General features: G+C 40.6%; 1 protein-coding gene across 12 annotated transcripts in view; it reads right to left on the bottom strand.

Moving 5' to 3' along the window:
• The window catches only part of cep170aa (centrosomal protein 170Aa), a 145,849-nt gene that overhangs the window by 69,998 nt on the left and 57,357 nt on the right, over window positions 1-18,494 (bottom strand). For all 12 annotated transcript variants that reach the window (XM_078229530.1, XM_078229531.1, XM_078229533.1 and 9 more), the window contains one exon: window positions 6,004-6,659. In XM_078229530.1, the coding sequence (XP_078085656.1) occupies window positions 6,004-6,659 (656 nt within the window). The remainder of the gene's footprint in view (window positions 1-6,003; window positions 6,660-18,494) is intronic.

Below are 18,494 nucleotides of genomic sequence, written 5' to 3'. Positions count from 1 at the left end.
AAAATATACACCGTCACATGAATTGGTGTGGAGTGGGGCGCAACCCCAGACAGACTGAGTATCTCACCATACAGAAGATGTAATCCTACTGAATAAGTTTTCAACGTTGCCCTGAAAACATTTAAAATCTTTTGAAGGAAAAAACAAGCAGCTCCAAATACAACCAGAGAACCAATTGTAGGAAGGAACTGACTTGTGCCATGGAAAAGTGAGGAAGCCAATATCAGAAATAATCTAAAACTATACTTGATTGTTTTAACCTTCCCTTAAGACATGAATTATGGCCAGTAGAGGAAGGTCATCTTGTGCACTGCAGTATTAGAATTTACAAGCCAAGACAAAGATTCTTTACATATGCATGCAAATTCCATCAAGCAGCAGTTTTGCATCAAAGCAAACCCCCCCACCCTGACTTAATGTGTGGCCACTGCATCAGCAGAAATCAATCCAAGCTTTTTCAAGTGAATTACTGCAAAGTGAAAAACAACACCATTTCGTCTATCCACTCAGTTAAAATATAGTCTGAAATAGCTTTCTTTACATAATTATAAAAGAAAACAGCTATTGAGATCACAGCAAATTTGCAATCTATATTGTAAAAGGAACAATTCACATAAAATAACTTCTCAGAGAATATCCATGAAGTGGTAGGCAAAATTTCAACACTGCATTCCTTAGAGAAATGAAGTTATGGTTTAAACTACAAATGAAAATAATAATGTGAAAATACATTGTAATATCATATGTCGGCAATAATTACCTACCAGCACCAGTTTAAAAACCAACTAAAACTCCAAAACGTTTTCTTTAAATAAAGCTCGAGTAAATTTGGAGGCGGCTCCACACACGACCACGTGGCTCTCAAAGGGTCTTCCTTTAAAGGAGCCACATTACCATACCATGCAAAGGGTTTTTGAAAAAAATACTGATAACACCAAAACAGAAGTTAAGCTGAATTATAAAGAAGCCTTTAATGATTTCCTTGCTATAGAATGGTGGCGCTGATATGAGGAATGAAAAAATTTGGGTACACTCCCAAGTTGAGGCCCTACAAACATGAGTAGAGAGAATATTTGATTTGCATTGCTACAATTTTAGTGTCCAAGTAAAGTGATCACTGTCCCTGCGGTGGCCGTACACTACCTTGCATTAAGTTGATCTTTCTCTACACCCTAGCTATGACTGTAACACTACATTCTGCATTCTCTTGTTTCCTGCTCTATGAATGGTATGTTTTGCTGTATATCTTGCAAGAAACAATACTTTTCACTATGTTAATACAAATGACAATAATAAATCAAATCAAAAATGTTAAGGAGGAATCAGCATTCACACCCTATTGGGGATTGTACAGCAGTATTTATTAACTGTTTCCCAGATTTAGAGGATGTTGAAGGAGGACACAAAAGATAATTCAGATGTTTCATGCCAGACATGACCATGCGAATGAGGAAAAAGCTGTAACAATAAACGTTCATTAACTAAAGAAAGCAAGGTTTCAAAATTGAATTTCCAATGCGAGGAAATGGGAACATAGGAACAGGAGTAGGGCATTTAGCCCAAGTTTCATCTTCCATTCAATGAGATCATGGCTGATCTGCAACCGAAGTCCATGCATCTGCCCTTACCCCATATTCTCTATCTCTTATTTAAAATTAACAAATTAATCTAGCATCAATTTTCAGACAGTTAGTGCCATCAGTATTGCATGGCATGATGGGGTAAAGTTTTGTGTGTTAAGAATTTGCATCAACCTCAATTACAGAAGAGCACTTTCATTGCACCAGTGACAGTTTTTTGTTCCCACACCATCATGCAGTCTTTCTGACCGAGATTACTAAATTTGTGCAATTGGTGAACTTGAATAGTGCAGTGCTCGGGCCCAACTAGATTGAGTGCAAGATTGCCTATTTAGAATGCTACTAACACCATTTGCCGCAGAACAGACAGAGTCCATGTAAGTACAGATATGTTAAAAAAAATCCTCAGAAGGTTAGCAATCTTAGCAAGACAGCATTCCTTCCTCACTCTGATTGGGCAATTGAGGGTAATATTAATTACTCTGAACCATATTTATCTTCAATATCACTAAAAGCAGATTATATGGTCTTTTACCTCATTCCTGTTTGTGGGACATTGCTGCATTTCCCTGTAATAGTGAATAAACTGTAAATGATTGCTTGAACAAAAGCAAAATGCTGGAATTCAGATTCAAAAACAGAAAATTTGGTGGACATACTCGGGTCAGGCTGCACCTGTAGACAAAGAAATTGTGCTAATGGAGTGAGTATCTACCCTCAAAAGCAGCAAGTTGGAGTCAGATGGGATGTTAAATTAAAAAAGTATAATTTCTAACCCTTCTTCAATTTACCCATTTCTGGGTTAACTGGAGGTGAAACAAGGGCACCGATGCCAAAGCATCCCCAAAAAGGTTAGCAATTTAAATATTTAGGAGGCTAATAGCCTCTGTTTGAACCTGTTCTTTTAAGTTTCCTTGGTCCAAGTTCACCAATTGCATTAAGTTTGTAAACTCAGTCAGAAAGCCTGGCTGGTGGTGTGGGAATGAAAACACTGGTGCAGCAGAGTTGCTCTTCCATAGTTGATGTGGCTTAAGGGAGGCTAGTACAACATCATGGGAAAGGTTATTTTTGCTGTATTGCCTATAGGTAGCAGAAGCAGGAATACCCTGTTATACACATCTTATGGGTTGGGAATTTCACAGTCTCTCCCACCTCCTCATCCCAGGTTAAGAATTGATCTCCTCCACTAAACTAATCTCCATCCCCAATCACACTGCCAGCAATAGCTGTTGGCTCCCTATTTGATCCTGCAGCTTATTCTTGAGAACTCCCTGCTAATCAGGCCGACTTCCAATTACTACTGGGAAATCTGAACTTGTGGGTTTCCTATCTGAAACTCAACACGCTGCCTACATAACCCACCCCGTTAGTAGGGGGTCAAAGTTTCAGGTTGATGGCTTATGTTAGAACCAGTAAAAATTACATTGGTAACAGGTTATAATTACATACAGAGCTATAGCAAAAGTGATTGGGGGATGGGGCAAAGAAAGTACAAAGGGAAGGAAAATCTGAGACAAGGTGGAAAGGAGGAGTGATTAAAAGTCAAAGGAATGATAGTGTAAGGCAAAATGGGGTGGTGCACAACAAGTCAATAAATAAAGGAAGGGTCTAAAAAGAGTACAGATGGCAACAGCATAAGCCCAAAGGGAGCAGTGGTTATCAGTCAATCATATCTTTTACCCCATCAGACTCCAACTTTTCTTTCCTTCAGCCACTCCCCTCCATCCTTCCCCTGCTCTTGTATGTATTTAAAAGCTATTATAATTATACATTTTTCCATTTCTATCATCTGGAATGCATTGGTTGAGAGGGGGGAAATCAGATTCGATAATTTTTAAAAGGGAACTTACAAACATTTGAAGAGGATGACATTGTAGGACCTTGGGAAAAGGGCAAGGGAGTGGCGCTAATTAACTACCTCTTTCAAAGGGCTAAATATCTGATGGGCCAAATGGCCTCCTTCTGTCCTGCACCATTCTATGATTCTATGAACTGAAACACTAACTCGGTTCCATTCTCCACAGATGCTGGCTGACCTGAGTATTTCCAGTATTTTTGTTTTTATCTCTAAAATACATAATTGATTAGGAATGCTGAGAGGCATCCCATGTTCATGAAAGTACTACATAACTCCAATTTATATCGTGTTATATTTCTGATGTCAATTTAGAAATTGGCAGATTCATTAAATTCAATTTCACAACTTGATTTGATATTTCGTCCACTCTACTGCAGCCAGCATCGAGAAGGTGCATGTCTATCTTCAAGCAATGATGGCATAGATGATCAGCTTTAATTTAGGCTATCATGAGTGCTTCTGGGGAAGCAAACACCGACTTGGATAATTTTGTGCCAGTGATTACACAGAAGTACATCATTGAAAAAACATTTTTTGGCGATACAAAACAACATCGGCAGTGACCCAAATGGAAATGTATGATGCTCTGCACTGTGGGAAAGTCAGCAGGTTTATTGAATCATTTTGGTCAGTAACAAAAGTGTAGGGTCATTCCCTCTCAATAATTCATGGGTGACCTCCTTGATCAAGCTGTGGAGACCACATATCACCACATGCATAAAAAATAAGGCTATGCTGATTTTGGGTTGCCACATTTAGTGGCATATAGATATTTTGTGTTGTATAACTGTCTTCATGAATGAAGCGTACACGGCCACTGGCTCCTTGCCTTAGGCACACCTGTACTGTCTTGGCCAAGTTGTGTGTGCCTGGCTGAACATACCCACTGTGTAACAAATGCTATGAATGGCATCTAAAAATACATGTTAGCCTCCTTGGCCAAGCCCATTTCTAGTGAAGTAGTTTCCAGATTCCTCAAAAATCTTAAATGCAACAAGCAGTTTGTCGTTCACTGAACACTTGAACAATTTCAGCTCCATTTGTGTTAGATAAACAGTGAACAATTTGTTAGCAAGTACCTAACCTTTCTACTTAATTGGCCATTCATACAAATTGACTTCATCAGCATTCAACCTATGCATTTGTGCCACAATTTATACCATACAAATTGGACTGTAACAAACAACTATGCAAAAACAACTTGCGTTTATATAGCATTTCATAAAGGCATATTTAAGCAAAAATAGATTACAGTCTAAATTCCTGTGTCTTTGGAACGTTATGAATCCCAACATTGCAAACAGAGTGTTGTTATGAATGACTAAAGATCTACAAAAATAAACTTTAAAATTTGCAAATCTTGTTAGAAGGTTAGATTGGTTGTGATGGGAAAATGAAATAGCACTTTTAATGCATTTCATATCATAATTTGAAAGAAATGCTACATGACATCTGTGCCCTAAAATAATGTTTACTTTAATTACAAATGTAATTCTACCTTTTGGATCATAAAAAAACTGATTCAGTTTTTTTAAATCTCTGCCACAGAGATCACTTTTCTTGACTACTTATTCTCTGGGAAGAGTGACCTCCTAATTATTGGCATGATAAAACCATACAAGTCAGGGAACTGTTTAATCAGTGTTAAGTTGCTTTAGAAAGCTCATTTGCTGGAGAAGCTCATGGTCTTAAAGAGATGACGGCCACTTGAGTACATAATCGGTTAAGTTTTAAGGAGGCAGAGATTAGTGGTGAACAGACATTTCTCTGTCTGGAGGGAAGTGTGCAGTGATAGAACGAGTAAGGAGAAATTGTTTCCACTGGCAAATTAGTTGGTAACCAGAAATCTTGGATTTAAAATATCAGAACAACTCGAGGGAAAGTGAGCAAAATATTTCCACAGAGGATTGTTGAGATCTGGAATGTACTACCTGAAAGATTTATGCAATTAGATTCTACAGGAACATGTACTTGGAAGAAAACAAATTTGCAAGGTCCTGGGGAAGAGCTGATGAGGAATGGAACGAATTGGGAATTTCTTCCAAAAAAAAAAACAGCATTTGTATGATGGCCTCTAACTATGAATTCTACAATTGTAAGAACTTCAACTGTTATGTCTCGTGAAGAAGTAGAAACAGAAATATTAAAAGAAAATTGCAAGTATGAGTAAATGGAAAGGTTAGGTGTAAGGCGACAATGCAATCTAGGAAGTGAGAACAGAAAAATTCTCAAATAGGCTAGTGGTGGAGACTTTGTTTATTATATTTGGAGTCAGAGATTCTAAGACTCATGCAGTTGCACAACAATGTTTCCTTTGCCTTGCTATTCTGAGAAAATAATAAGTAGCAGCTCAAGTATAAAAAGAACAATTAAGTTGGAAAACATGTTACGATTACTATCGTATACTAATTTTTAAATCCGATTATTGGATGTACCAGAATAATTGCTTAGTAAACAGCAAATAATTTCAAGTTTTCCTAATGCTCAGATCTTAGTAACAAACAAAAACAGAAATGTGTCACTCAAAATCATTTACATAATACAATATGCATTCTATACTCTTACCGTGTCAATCATTCGACGAGCTTCAGCTTCTTCTGTATTGGAATTTTCAAGTTCAATAGTGTACGTTCCTTTATCACTTTGATCATCATCATTTTCCTTGGTGGCCGATGGTGAAATCATTTGTTGTTCCAGCTGTTGACTATAGTTCTGCCTGTGCCCAGCGCTAGCAGAACTTCTTAGCTGTGTTGTTTGAACAGATGCTAGAGGAACTGATGGTTCATCAGATTTTTGTTTTTGTAAATGTTTGGCTTGATGAAGTTCATGTACACTGTGTGATGATTTTGCATGAGGAGGACTTGGCTGACATGTTAAAGAAGTTGTCTTCAATTCAGCTGTGCTACTTTTTGACCTGTCTGGTTTTGCAGGTGGAAATGGATGAGGACTTTCTTGGGGTAGAGCTGCTGCAATTTGTGTAAAAGAATAGGATCGCCGTTTGCGTGGATTATCTTCATCAAAGAACTCTATCATAAAGGCAGTCCTACTCATTGAAGGAACCTCATGGGCTTTTTCTGAGGCTGCAGTCTTCTGATGATGAAGCCTCTGTTGTTCTGCACGATACATCCTCAATTGATCTTCAAGCGCAGCATGTTTGTGAGCACGCCTTTGGCCATTTCCATTTTCTGTGTCACTTTGTGTTCCATCGTCATGTTTGCTTCCTAAACAAGAAACAAAACAGAATAATTTCTAAAAATGTTTAAAAATATCTGCTTGTGCTTTATGTTCGATGAAAGACGGCCGTGGCAAGACAACATTTCGCTATTCCTTCACATATGCAATGTTAGATTTGATGTGCACTGCAGTGATGGTCACAAACAATACGTAATACAGTTCAAACAATAAACCTTTAAATAAGTGAACAATGACTTGGGGGCAGAACTGTGTTGTTATTATTCTCCAAACACTCGCTTTTGCCCAAGTAGCAAATGGAGTTGCTGTCCTATCGCAGATGAGCCAGGGAGTACAGCTGTGCTATTTTTGTTTTGTTCGAATGTTTACCAAGCTAACTTTCTTTGTAAAAGAAAGGAAAAAGACTAAGTATTCCAGCAAAATATATATATTTCTTGATACGTGTCACTTACTACAATAAAAATTACATTTATAAAGGGAGAGGTGGCAATTTGAACACAAATGAAAATGAAGTTCACCAAATACTTTTGTTGCCCATGACAATGCGGTTTTAAGAAATCCCAATAGTAATTGTTTAAAATGTTCTCTTCTGTCCAACACTAATATTTCCATGACTCTACTAAAAATGATAACTCAGCAGTTAATAAAAATAAGAAATAGAAATAAAACTATTCAAGAAGCACTGAAATCTCTCTCATCATTTTGAAAAAAGGTGACAGCCAGAAGACATTTCTTTAAAAAAGGCAGGGGAAACAAGGAGCTGGATTGAAATAAAAAGAGCTTAGAGATGAACAAATAAATAGCATAAGAACTGAAGATTAATAAGTCTAATTACTGGTTCAAAAGGACTCAAATAGATGGGACACAGTAAACAAGTTAATTGTTTTATTTATACTGTAGGGCTGGGGAGTGGAGAACGGCTTTTATTTGATCCCATGATCAATCTTTCAATGGAAGATGCAGTGATCCTCATTCAAAAACATACCAAAATATTAAGTCCAACTGTTCAGCGTTGTATGACATTCTCAAAGTTCTGAAGGAATGTCCTACTGCTAGGTCTGCTAAATATTTCCAGCATTTCAATTTTTAATTCATCAACTATGGTCAAATTTTAGCAATTCAAAAAGTGGGAGTTCTTCCAGATATCAGATACACAATGTCTAATTGTGTATTAATTCAATAAAATAGATTTGGAGTTGCTGTGTAGTAAATTAATAATCCAATTTAATTCTTGCATGCAATAACTGATATCTTAAGCTTACCCTTCAAACGCTGGCCATGTACTCTCTTGTCCTGCTGCTCTAAAATATTCTTTTGGGTTTACTTCATCTATCTTATGTACTTTGATAAAGCCTCCTTAGAGACCCTTCTTTCTCTGTTTAAGACTACTCGGAGTATCACGTTTTCTCAAAGCTAGAATTGGGGAAATAGCATTTTGCAAAAATGCACATATCTTTCGTAATTGAAACACGGGGCAATTCTCCCATCCCGACCCGCAACTTTTCTGGCGGGTCGGAGTGGGAGATGCGCGTCGCCAGCCTTGTTCCGGGATTTGCACACGCGCCGGGAACGCATGCACATATCCCAGAGCTGGAGAACAGTCGGAGTCCAGACCACGCTGGAAACGGGCGGGAAGACAGGTCATTTGAATCTTTTAAAATGTATTTTAAATATATTTTACATTGCATTATCGGGAACTTGCCGGGCCCGATTGAATCTCCCACCCCGCCAGGAGTACTTCATTCCAGCGGGGTTTACAGTAGCTCCCCACGTTCGGGGAACTAGCAGGAGAAGGGGGGCAATTGGACCCCCCCCCCCCCCCAGGGGATTGGGTGGTGCCCCCTGGGCACCATGGCTGTGCCAGCCTGTGCTCCCTGGCACTGCCCAAAGGACAAAGTGCCCATGCCCAGGGGGCACCTTGGCACTGTCCATCAGGCAGTGCCAAAGGGGTGGGGCATCCTGCTGCCACTCTGCATGGCGATCGGTCTAGGATGGGAGGGAGGGCAGCAATTGGGGCGGGCTGGAGGGGGGGCGTCAGTGCTGGGAATTGTTGTGGGGACCGCAATCAGGCCATGGGGGGGGGGGGGGGGGGGGGGGAGGGGGGGGAGAGAGTCCCAGGCTGGCCAACGATCAAGCTGGTCAGCAAATGGGGAAACTGACAGATTGGGACCACTGCGCATGCGCAGAGTTCCTGAACTGTCCGACTCTGGCGCAAATAGGCCCCCCCCCCGCCAGGTTTTTAAATGAGATTTACGACTGTGATCCCTGCAGTGCACAGGGTGGGGAGATTCGTGTGTGAAGTTGAACTGAGGAAACAGTTGTGATCTAGAACAGTTTTCCCACCAATTCAGCACTTTTGGGAGAATCGCCCGAACAGTTACTTGAGTGCATCCTCCATACGTTATACCAGCTGTGTTGCCCCCCCATTGTCTGTTCACACCAGCGCACACTCCATTGGCCATACCAACTGTGCATCCCCAATGTCCATTTACATCAGTGCACACTCTTTTGGCCATACCAACTGTGTGTCTCTCCCTCTCCCCTCCCTCCCCCCCAACAACATGTAACAATAGCAAAAAACCTGTCCAGACAGTAAAAGAAAAGCAGTCTCCTAATGAAAATAGGAATTATATACTCAACTTCCATCTTTAGAAAATATAAAATTTCTGTTGGGTTAAATTTATCCTTTAGCAAACAGACTTGAGCACTGAAATTATGCCATGTGGATGAGCACCAGAGTTTGTTCACCTGAAATTTCTCTCTCCACCGTACCAGCAGAGAAAGCAACAGAGAAAAGGCTAAATAACCATGGCAAGCATTCATATAGTAAGAAGTCTCAACACCAGGTTAAAGTCCAACAGGTTTATTTGGTAGCAAATACCATAAGCTTTCGGAGCACTGCTCCTTCGTCAGATGGAGTGGAAATGTGCTCTCAAACAGTGCACAGACACAGAAATCAAGTTACAGAATACTAATTAGAATGCGAATCTCTACAGCCAGCCAGGTCTTAAAGGTACAGACAATGTGGGTGGAGGGAGCATTCAACACAGGTTAAAGAGATGTGTATTGTCTCCAGACAGAACAGCTAGTGAGATTCTACAAGACCAGGAGGCAAGCTGTGGGAGTTACTGATAATGTGACATAAATCCAACATCCCGGTTTAGGCCGTCCTCATGTGTGCGGAACTTGGCTATCAGTTTCTGCTCAGCGACTCTGCGCTGTCGTGTGTCGTGAAGGCCGCCTTGGAGAACGCTTACCTGAAGATCCAAGGCTGAACGCCCGTGACTACTGAAGTGCTCCCCCACAGGAAGAGAACAGTCTTGCCGGGTGATTGTCGAGCGGTGTTCATTCATCCGTTGTCGTAGCGTCTGCATGGTTTCCCCAATGTACCATGCCTCGGGACATCCTTTCCTGCAGGTAGACAACGTTGGCCGAGTTGCAAGAGTAGGTACTGTGTACCTGGTAGATGGTGTTCTCACGTGAGATGATGGCATCCGTGTCGATGATCCGGCACGTCTTGCAGAGGTTGCTGTGGCAGGGTTGTGGTCGCTGTTCTCCTGAAGGCTGGGTAGTTTGCTGCGGACAATGGTCTGTTTGAGGTTGCGTGGTTGTTTGAAGGCAAGAAGTGGGGGTGTGGGGATGGCCTTGGCGAGATGTTCGTCTTCATCAATGACATGTTGAAGGCTCTGGAGGAGATGCCGTAGCTTCTCCGCTCCGGGGAAGTACTGGACGACGAAGGGTACTCTGTCCACCGTGTCCCGTGTTCGTCTTCTGAGGAGGTCGGTGCGGTTTTCGCTGTGGCGCATCGGAACTGTTGATCGAGGAGTAGAGCGCCATATCCTGTTCTTATGAGGGCATCTTTCAGCGTCTGGAGGTGTCTGTTGCGATCCTCCTCATCCAAGCAGATCCTGTGTATTCGGAGGGCTTGTCCGTAGGGGATGGCTTCTTTTACGTGTTTAGGGTGGAAGCTGGAGAAGTGGAGCATCATGAGGTTACCCGTGGGCTTGCGGTACAGTGAGGTGCTGAGGTGATCGTCCTTAATGGAGATGCGTGTCCAAGAATGCAACCGATTCCAGAGAGTAGTCCATGGTGAGTCTGATGGTGGGATGGAACTTGTTGATGTCATCATATAGTTGTTTCAGTGATTGGTCACCATGACTCCAAAGGAAGAAAATGTCATCGATGTATCTAGTGTATAGCATCGGTTGAAGGTCCTGTGCGGTGAAGACGTCTTGTTCGAACCTTTCATTCATATACCAGTATACTTGTGCGCAATTTTGGGGTCGTTTCGTGCTTAAATGCTCCCACCACCTGCCTCATCACATTAATATTTAACCAATAATTTTTTTTAAAAGAGCTGGTGTCAAATGCAATATTTTTCATCTCAACCATGGGTGACCAACTTCCTAACTTTAGGAAGCAAGCATAGAATTCTTGCAGGTTGAAGCAAGAAAAATGGTTGTTTTCATTGGATCCTTTAGTTAAGGGAGAAAAGAGGATATCTTTCAGAATCCTGAATGTACAATTATTGAATATTAATGTTCATTAATGAACTTAATTCTAGATTCAACTTTCAGTCTTGCAAACCAGCACACCCAAGCTCCTTAAATTGGCTGCCATATAGATACCAGTGGTTATGTTTTTCCTCCATGAACCTTTTTTGTTCCCTTTCCATCTATTGTTAGGAACAATATGTAACTAAGTGTAATTTATATTTATATTTGTGTATTTTGAAAGGTGGAACATGGTTTCAGTTTCATTTAGTTCTTTTGCGAGCTGGAAGTCTGGAAGGCCACCAAGCAAAAAGAGTCAGGTTTTCTGGAATTGTTAGTGTTCACACATTCTTAACACATTTAATTTCTCGCAAGAAATCTTGCAAAGCTGCTGGGCAACTGAGTTTAGGAAATTCGTGTGTTTGCCCAGCAGTTGAAGTAATAGTGAGTTTAGAGTGCAGATTTGGGTGCTTCAAGGAGAGGTACCAGTATTTTTATTCACTTTTATGGAACGTGAGCATCTCTAACTGGCCTCCATTTCAGAAGGCATTTGAGAATCAACCACATTGCTGTGGGTTTGGAGTCACATATCAGCCAGAAAAAGTAAGGATGGCAGATTTCCTCCCCTAAGGGACATTATTGAACCAGCTGAAGTTTACAACAATTGGCAATGGTTATTGCAGTCTGCCATGGCAGGGTTTGAACCCAAGTCTCCAGATCTTGTCTCTGGATCACTAGTCCAGTTACTGCAGCTCTACCTCCCCAGTTGGGGGAAAACATCGAGTGAATGCTAAGAAATCTGCTGGAAGAAAACCTTCTGCAACTAGGTCAGCCAAGCAAGAAGCCTTGGTGTGAAGACAATGGTAGATCTTCATTGGGTTTGTGTGTCAGGGTATTGCTGGGATAAAAGGGATGTCCCTCTTTGTGGGACAGTCCAGAACAAGAGGTCATAGATATAAAGTGAGAGGAAGTAGTTTCAAAACTGAGATGAGGGTTGTGAATCTGTGGAACGCTCTGCCCCAGAGTGTAGTGGAGGCAGAATTAAAGAATCAATCAACATATTCAAGAAAAAAAATAGATATGTTTCTGATGAAAAGCGGGATAAAGGGCTACGGGGAGCAGGCAGGAAAGTAGAGTTTAGACCAGGATAAGATCAGCCATGATCATGTTAAATGGCAGAGTGGGCTGGAAGGGCTGAATTGCCTACTCCTGCTTCTAATTCCTATGTTGTTAGAATTTGAATCATTTTCATGTACTTATAATGAGATCCTTCAACTGTCTTGTGTAAGACTGTTAATTTTTCCTTGTTAAAAGTTCATCAGTAAACGCCTGTGAATTCTATATCCTTTTTCCACGGTTTCTTAAAAAAAGTTAGGATCTATCAAGCCAGGTTTCACTCTAGGATCTGACTTGTTCAGTATCAGCTGGGGATCGCAAAACTATCAATAAAAGAGCTCCAAAACAAACCGTATTGGTGAAACTTGAAGGAAAAGTTTGGTCATTTAAGTTTAGGATGTTCCATTTTTCATGTTTTGATAATAGTTGATGGGATAAGGAGCTTTTTATTTTAATTAAATTAGAACAATACAAAGGAAGGAGAAATGGGCTTGGAATGAAATCCTTTAGTTCCACTATTAATAGTTCTTTACCTGTTGCAAATGTCAGGACCCCTGTTCTGTTTTTAATAGGTGCATTAAGTTTGTCTTGTAGAATTTTTTTTCCCAAAAAAAGGACCTCATTTTGAAATCTAAATTTTTCCATATTCTGCACCGTGTTAATGATTAAGATTTGTTACCTTCGTATTTTGAACATTTCACCATATGCCTGGGACACCTTTAAGGAAACCTAGGAAATTGTTCCTATGAAGAGTCGTCACCTGAAATGTTAAATCTTGTTTCTCTCTACAGATGCTGAAAATTTCCAACATGTTGTGTTTTTATTTAGTGCAAATCAAATTGCAATTTCCCAAGTCTACATCACAAGTTAGGAGAGAGATGAAGCACCTCGGCACTTCCTGTTTCTAACTAGGAAGGCCTTGTGACATGCATTTTTGTCTCAACATTTTTGGCCTACACTATTAATGGAAGATTACTCATTCTCAAGCAGTTCCTCATTCAGTATTAGGAGGAGGAGTATAATTTTTTGTTAAGGACGATACAAGACTTCTGTGTTTATGACTATCAAGAGTGTTCGAGCCAATGAAGGTCTGAGAGAATGGATGCTAGTTTTAAAATATTTTTGAAGAATATTGTGTTATTCTGGAAAGAAGGTTGTGTGTACTTATTTAATTAAGTTGGGAAAAGGTTAATGGAGACGACTAGTCTGGAAGAATTGAGACATGAAAAGGAATGAAGGTGCTAAATGCATGCATTTAGTAGTGAAACTGCGATTGTTTTTTTTAAAAAAAGTAAATAGACTAGGTTTAAAAACGTGCATAAAGAGATACACATTTCTTTCCCACAACTGTTAAATTTCAACTAGTCAGGAGCTTTTACAACACACAAACATAAGAATTAAAGTAATCTAGGGAAGGTTATTCAAATTATTTGACCTGAAAGTGGGGGCCAAAGGAAAATATGAAAGATGTTCACATTTTGAAAAAGTTGCGTTCAAGGAAGTCCAGAGGACAATGGAATCACAGATGGAAGGGGAAAAGGATGTACAAGGAGAGCTGCTGAAGTGATCTGGTGTTGGCTGTGTGAGGAAGATCTCCTGGAACAACTCTGGACTGGGAGGCGGAACAGTTTGAGTCAGCCATCCAATCTCCAGAAAGGTCTTGGGCTGCAAAAAGCAGTCTTATTCTGAAATTCTTGGATTTCCACAACAGCATGGAAGTTTGTTTGAGAGATCATGTGGTACATTTTATTAAAGCTACAGCAGCTTTACTGGATTTTTACAGTTAAACATCTACAAAGGAATGTTGCCTGGTGGGTGTTTACTTGTGGATCTGACCAATTACAGAGTCTGTTCGGGGGAATGTTTTATAAGACTAATTTTAACTGTATAACTGTAATCCTAAATTCTCTATTTTCTTGTTAACACACTTTTAATTTTTAAACACCCAAAAGTGTTATTGGACTAGTTTTCTTCTCATTTCAGAATATCATAAAAAGGGTATGGCTCGTAAGTCAAGTTCCCTCTGGGATTTGATTTGCTCAGCAATTAACATCTGCTGTGGTCATAACAGGTGTCACAAGGTACTCAAAAAGGTACAATTTTCACCAAGCAGCTCAACTGTGTTCTGACATTTTTGATATTTATATGTATCTAGTTATATTGGAATATTTTGAACCCAAGCCATCTGTTTCAATTTGTGGATAACCAAACCACGGAAACTAAACTCTGAATTTTAACAGTGTCAATTAATTATTGTGCTATGGTATATCTATATAGTAAGAAGTCTCACAACACCAGGTTAAAGTCCAACAGATTTATTTGGCACTAGCTTTTGGAGTCTCAGGCTCCTTCATCAGGTGAGTGAGGACTTGTGTTCACAAACAGGGCATATACAGACACACACTTAATTTACAAGATAATGGTTGGAATGAGAGTCTTTACAGGTAATCAAATTTTAAAGGTACAGGCAATGTGAGTGGAGAGAGGGCCAAGCACAGGTTAAAGAGGTGTGTATTGTCTCCATCATGGAGTGCGGTTACAAGTGGTGTACCTCAGGGATCTGTTTTGGGGCCACTGCTGTTTGTAATATTTATTAATGATCTGGATGAGGGTATAGTTGGGTGGATTAGCAAATTTGCTGATGACACCAAAGTCGGTGGTGTGGTAGACAGTGAGGAAGGGTGTCGTAGTTTGCAGGAAGACTTAGACAGGTTGCAAAGTTGGGCCGAGAGGTGGCGGATGGAGTTTAATGCGGAGAAGTGTGAGGTAATTCACTTTGGTAGGAATAACAGATGTGTTGAGTATAGGGCTAACGGGAGGACTTTGAATAGTGTGGAGGAGCAGAGGGATCTAGGTGTATGTGTGCATAGATCCCTGAAAGTTGGGAATCAAGTAGATAAGGTTGTTAAGAAGGCATATGGTGTCTTGGCGTTTATTGGTAGGGGGATTGAATTTAGGAGTCGTAGCGTTATGTTGCAACTGTACACAACTCTGGTGCGGCCGCACTTGGAGTACTGTGTGCAGTTCTGGTCCCCACATTACAGGAAGGATGTGGAGGCTTTGGAGAGGGTGCAGAGGAGGTTTACCAGGATGTTGCCTGGTATGGAGGGGAGATCCTATGAGGAGAGGCTGAGGGATTTGGGATTGTTTTCGCTGGAAAGGCGGCGGCTAAGAGGGGATCTTATTGAAACATATAAGATGATTAGAGGTTTAGATAGGGTGGATAGTGATAGCCTTTTTCCTCTGATGGAGAAATCCAGCACGAGGGGGCATGGCTTTAAATTGAGGGGGGGTAGTTATAGAACCGATGTCAGGGGTAGGTTCTTTACCCAGAGGGTGGTGAGGGATTGGAATGCCCTGCCAGCATCAGTAGTAAATGCGCCTAGTTTGGGGGCGTTTAAGAGATCCGTAGATAGGTTCATGGACGAAAAGAAATTGGTTTAGGTTGGAGGGTCACAGTTTTTTTTTTTAACTGGTCGGTGCAACATCGTGGGCCGAAGGGCCTGTTCTGCGCTGTAATGTTCTATGTTCTAGGATAGTTAGTGAGATTTTGCAAGCCCAGGCAAGTCGTGGGGGTTACAGATAGTGTGACATGAACCCAAGATCCCGGTTGAGGCCATCCTCATGTGTGCGGAACTTGGTTATCAGTTTCTGCTCAGCGATTCTGCATTGTCATGTGTCATAACGACAACGGATGAATGAACACTGCTCGACAATCACCAGGCAAGAGTGTTCCCTTCCAGTCGGGGAACACTTCAGCAGTCACGGGCATTTAGCCTCTGATCTTCGGTTAAGCGTTCTCCAAGGCGGCCTTCACGACACACAACGCAGAATCGCGGAGCAGAAATTGATAGCCAAATTCTGCACATGAGGACGGCCTTAAGTCACACTATCTGTAACCCCCACAACTTGCCTGGGCTTGCAAAATCTCACTAACTGTCTTGACTGGAGACAATACACACCTCATTAACTTGTGCTTAACCCTCTCTCCACTCTCATTGTCTGTATCATTAAGACTTGATTACCTGTAAAGACTTGCATTCCAACCATTATCTTGTAAATTGAATGTGTGTCTGTATATGTCCTGTTTGTGAACACAAGTCCTCACTCACCTGTTGAAGGAGCCTGAGACTCCGAAAGCTAATGCCGAATAAACCTGTTGGACTTCAACTTGTTGTGAGACTTCTTACTGTGCTTACCCCAGTCCAACGCCGGCATCTCCACATCATATCTATATACCCATGATATTTTATCAACTAGCTTTCAAAACATCTTGTAAAAGATGTCTTTAAACAAATCAACAATATATTAAAATTGGTCATGAATCAGATTAGTCAGTGTTCTTAGATAGAAACCCAAACATATTTAAATGATTTAATGCACTAGATTAACTGCACCAGAATAATAATCCTGTTAGTACAAACCACTTAATGGACACACAAAGGAATGATGTTAGGCAAGTAAAATAAAATGAACATCCATTTACTGGAGGACTTGGTAGTCTTTTCAAAATTCACAAGTGAGGAAGCAATAAATCAATAAACCAGTCCTTCAAAAATTTAATGACCTGCATTTAAATAATGCTTTCAATTTAGAAAACTGCTGCAAGCTACTGAAAGACATAATCAGCTAAAAATGGATGCCAAAGAAAAATCCATCAAGAGGGGCAACAAAAATCTTGGGATTATAAATTGGATCAGGAAAGGAAGAAATCAAAGGGTTTCAGAAAAGAATTCCAGACCCATGGGTCTTTACAGTATGAAAGCACAGATTCCAATATTAGGGCCACTATCAAAGGTGAATGTACAAAAGGAAGAGTTAAAGGAACAAAGAGTTCTGAGTTGCTCTTTAGCTGGAAAAAGTTGTTAAAATGGTGTGAAGGCGGCCATGAACGAATTAAAACAATTTGGGAGGTTGGAACCTAGGTAAACAGTATGCACACTGGTGAAGGGTTAACAGTATTTGGCATGGGATAGGACAAACGTAGCAGTGTTTCAAGCGAGATGAAGTTTACACAGCATTGAAGATGAGAGGTTAACCAAGAGAACTCTGCCCATTCATCGCTTAACTATTGCAAAGAAGTCAATGTTTCAATAGCTAATGGCCACAGACAAGAGATGCTAAGGAGATCCTAGTAGATGATCTTTGATATGGTGAAGATGTTGGACTGGAAGCTCAGTTTGGCATCAAGTAGAATGCTGAGGCTGCAAATAGTCTGATTCAATTTGAGACAGTCACTGGGGAAAGTGATGAGATCAACGGAAGGGTACAGAACTGGGGGAGGCAGTGGTATGAAGTTTGTGGCAGGACAGAAAACAATGAGTCAGTCTTCCTGGAGGAAACTATGATTCATTCAAAACTTAAGATCAGATAAGCAGTTGACAACATAGTGGATGCAGTGAGGCAATGGTGGAGAGCAGTCATTTTACATGTTGACATTTATCCCATCTCCGTGGTGTTACTAATGGGCAACATGTAGAGGAAGAGGAGGAAGGCAACAAGTTTAGACCTTTGGGGAACTCCAGAATTAGTTAATTATGCAGGAATGGAAAAAGTCATGACAGGAAATATTCTGCATTGAATGAACAGGTAAGATTGAAGTCAAATAAGGGCAGTCCCACTGAACTGGACAATGGAAAAACAATATTGGAAGAGGGTGATATAGCTGCACCCATCAAAGACTACAGTGAGTTAGAGACAGGAAAGGCACCAATCAGAGAGAATATAATTTGCAACTTTGATTAGGAACAATGTAATGTTGTAATTAATATAAAAAATGATAGTAAAAGTTTTTATAAATATATAAAAAGGAATAGAGTGGCTAGAGTGAATGTTGGACCCTTGGAGGACGAGAGGGGGGAGTTAATAGTGGGAAATGAGGATATGGCTGAGTCTTTAAATAAGTTTTTTGTGTTGGTCTTCACGGTGGAGGACACAAATAGTTTGCCAAATATTAACGATAGAGGGTTGGCAGCAGGAGAAATACTTAATACAATTAATGTTACCAGAGAGGCAGTGCTGGGTAGACTAATGGGACTGAAGGTGGACAAGTCCCCGGGTCCGGATGGAATGCATCCCAGGGTATTGAAAGAAATGTCAGAGGTAATAGTGGATGCGTTAGTGATTATTTATCAAAACTCGTTGCATTCTGGGGTAGTGCCGGTTGATTGGAAAACGGCTAATGTTACGCCGCTGTTTGAAAAAGGAAGGAGACAAAAGGCGGGTAACTATAGGCCGGTCAGCTTAACGTCTGTA

The sequence above is a fragment of the Mustelus asterias genome, chromosome 15, assembly GCF_964213995.1.
Source record: "Mustelus asterias chromosome 15, sMusAst1.hap1.1, whole genome shotgun sequence".
Taxonomy (NCBI): Eukaryota; Metazoa; Chordata; class Chondrichthyes; order Carcharhiniformes; family Triakidae; genus Mustelus; species Mustelus asterias.
Note: the sequence above shows the minus strand (reverse complement) of the source record. Positions and strands in the feature narration are given on the sequence as shown.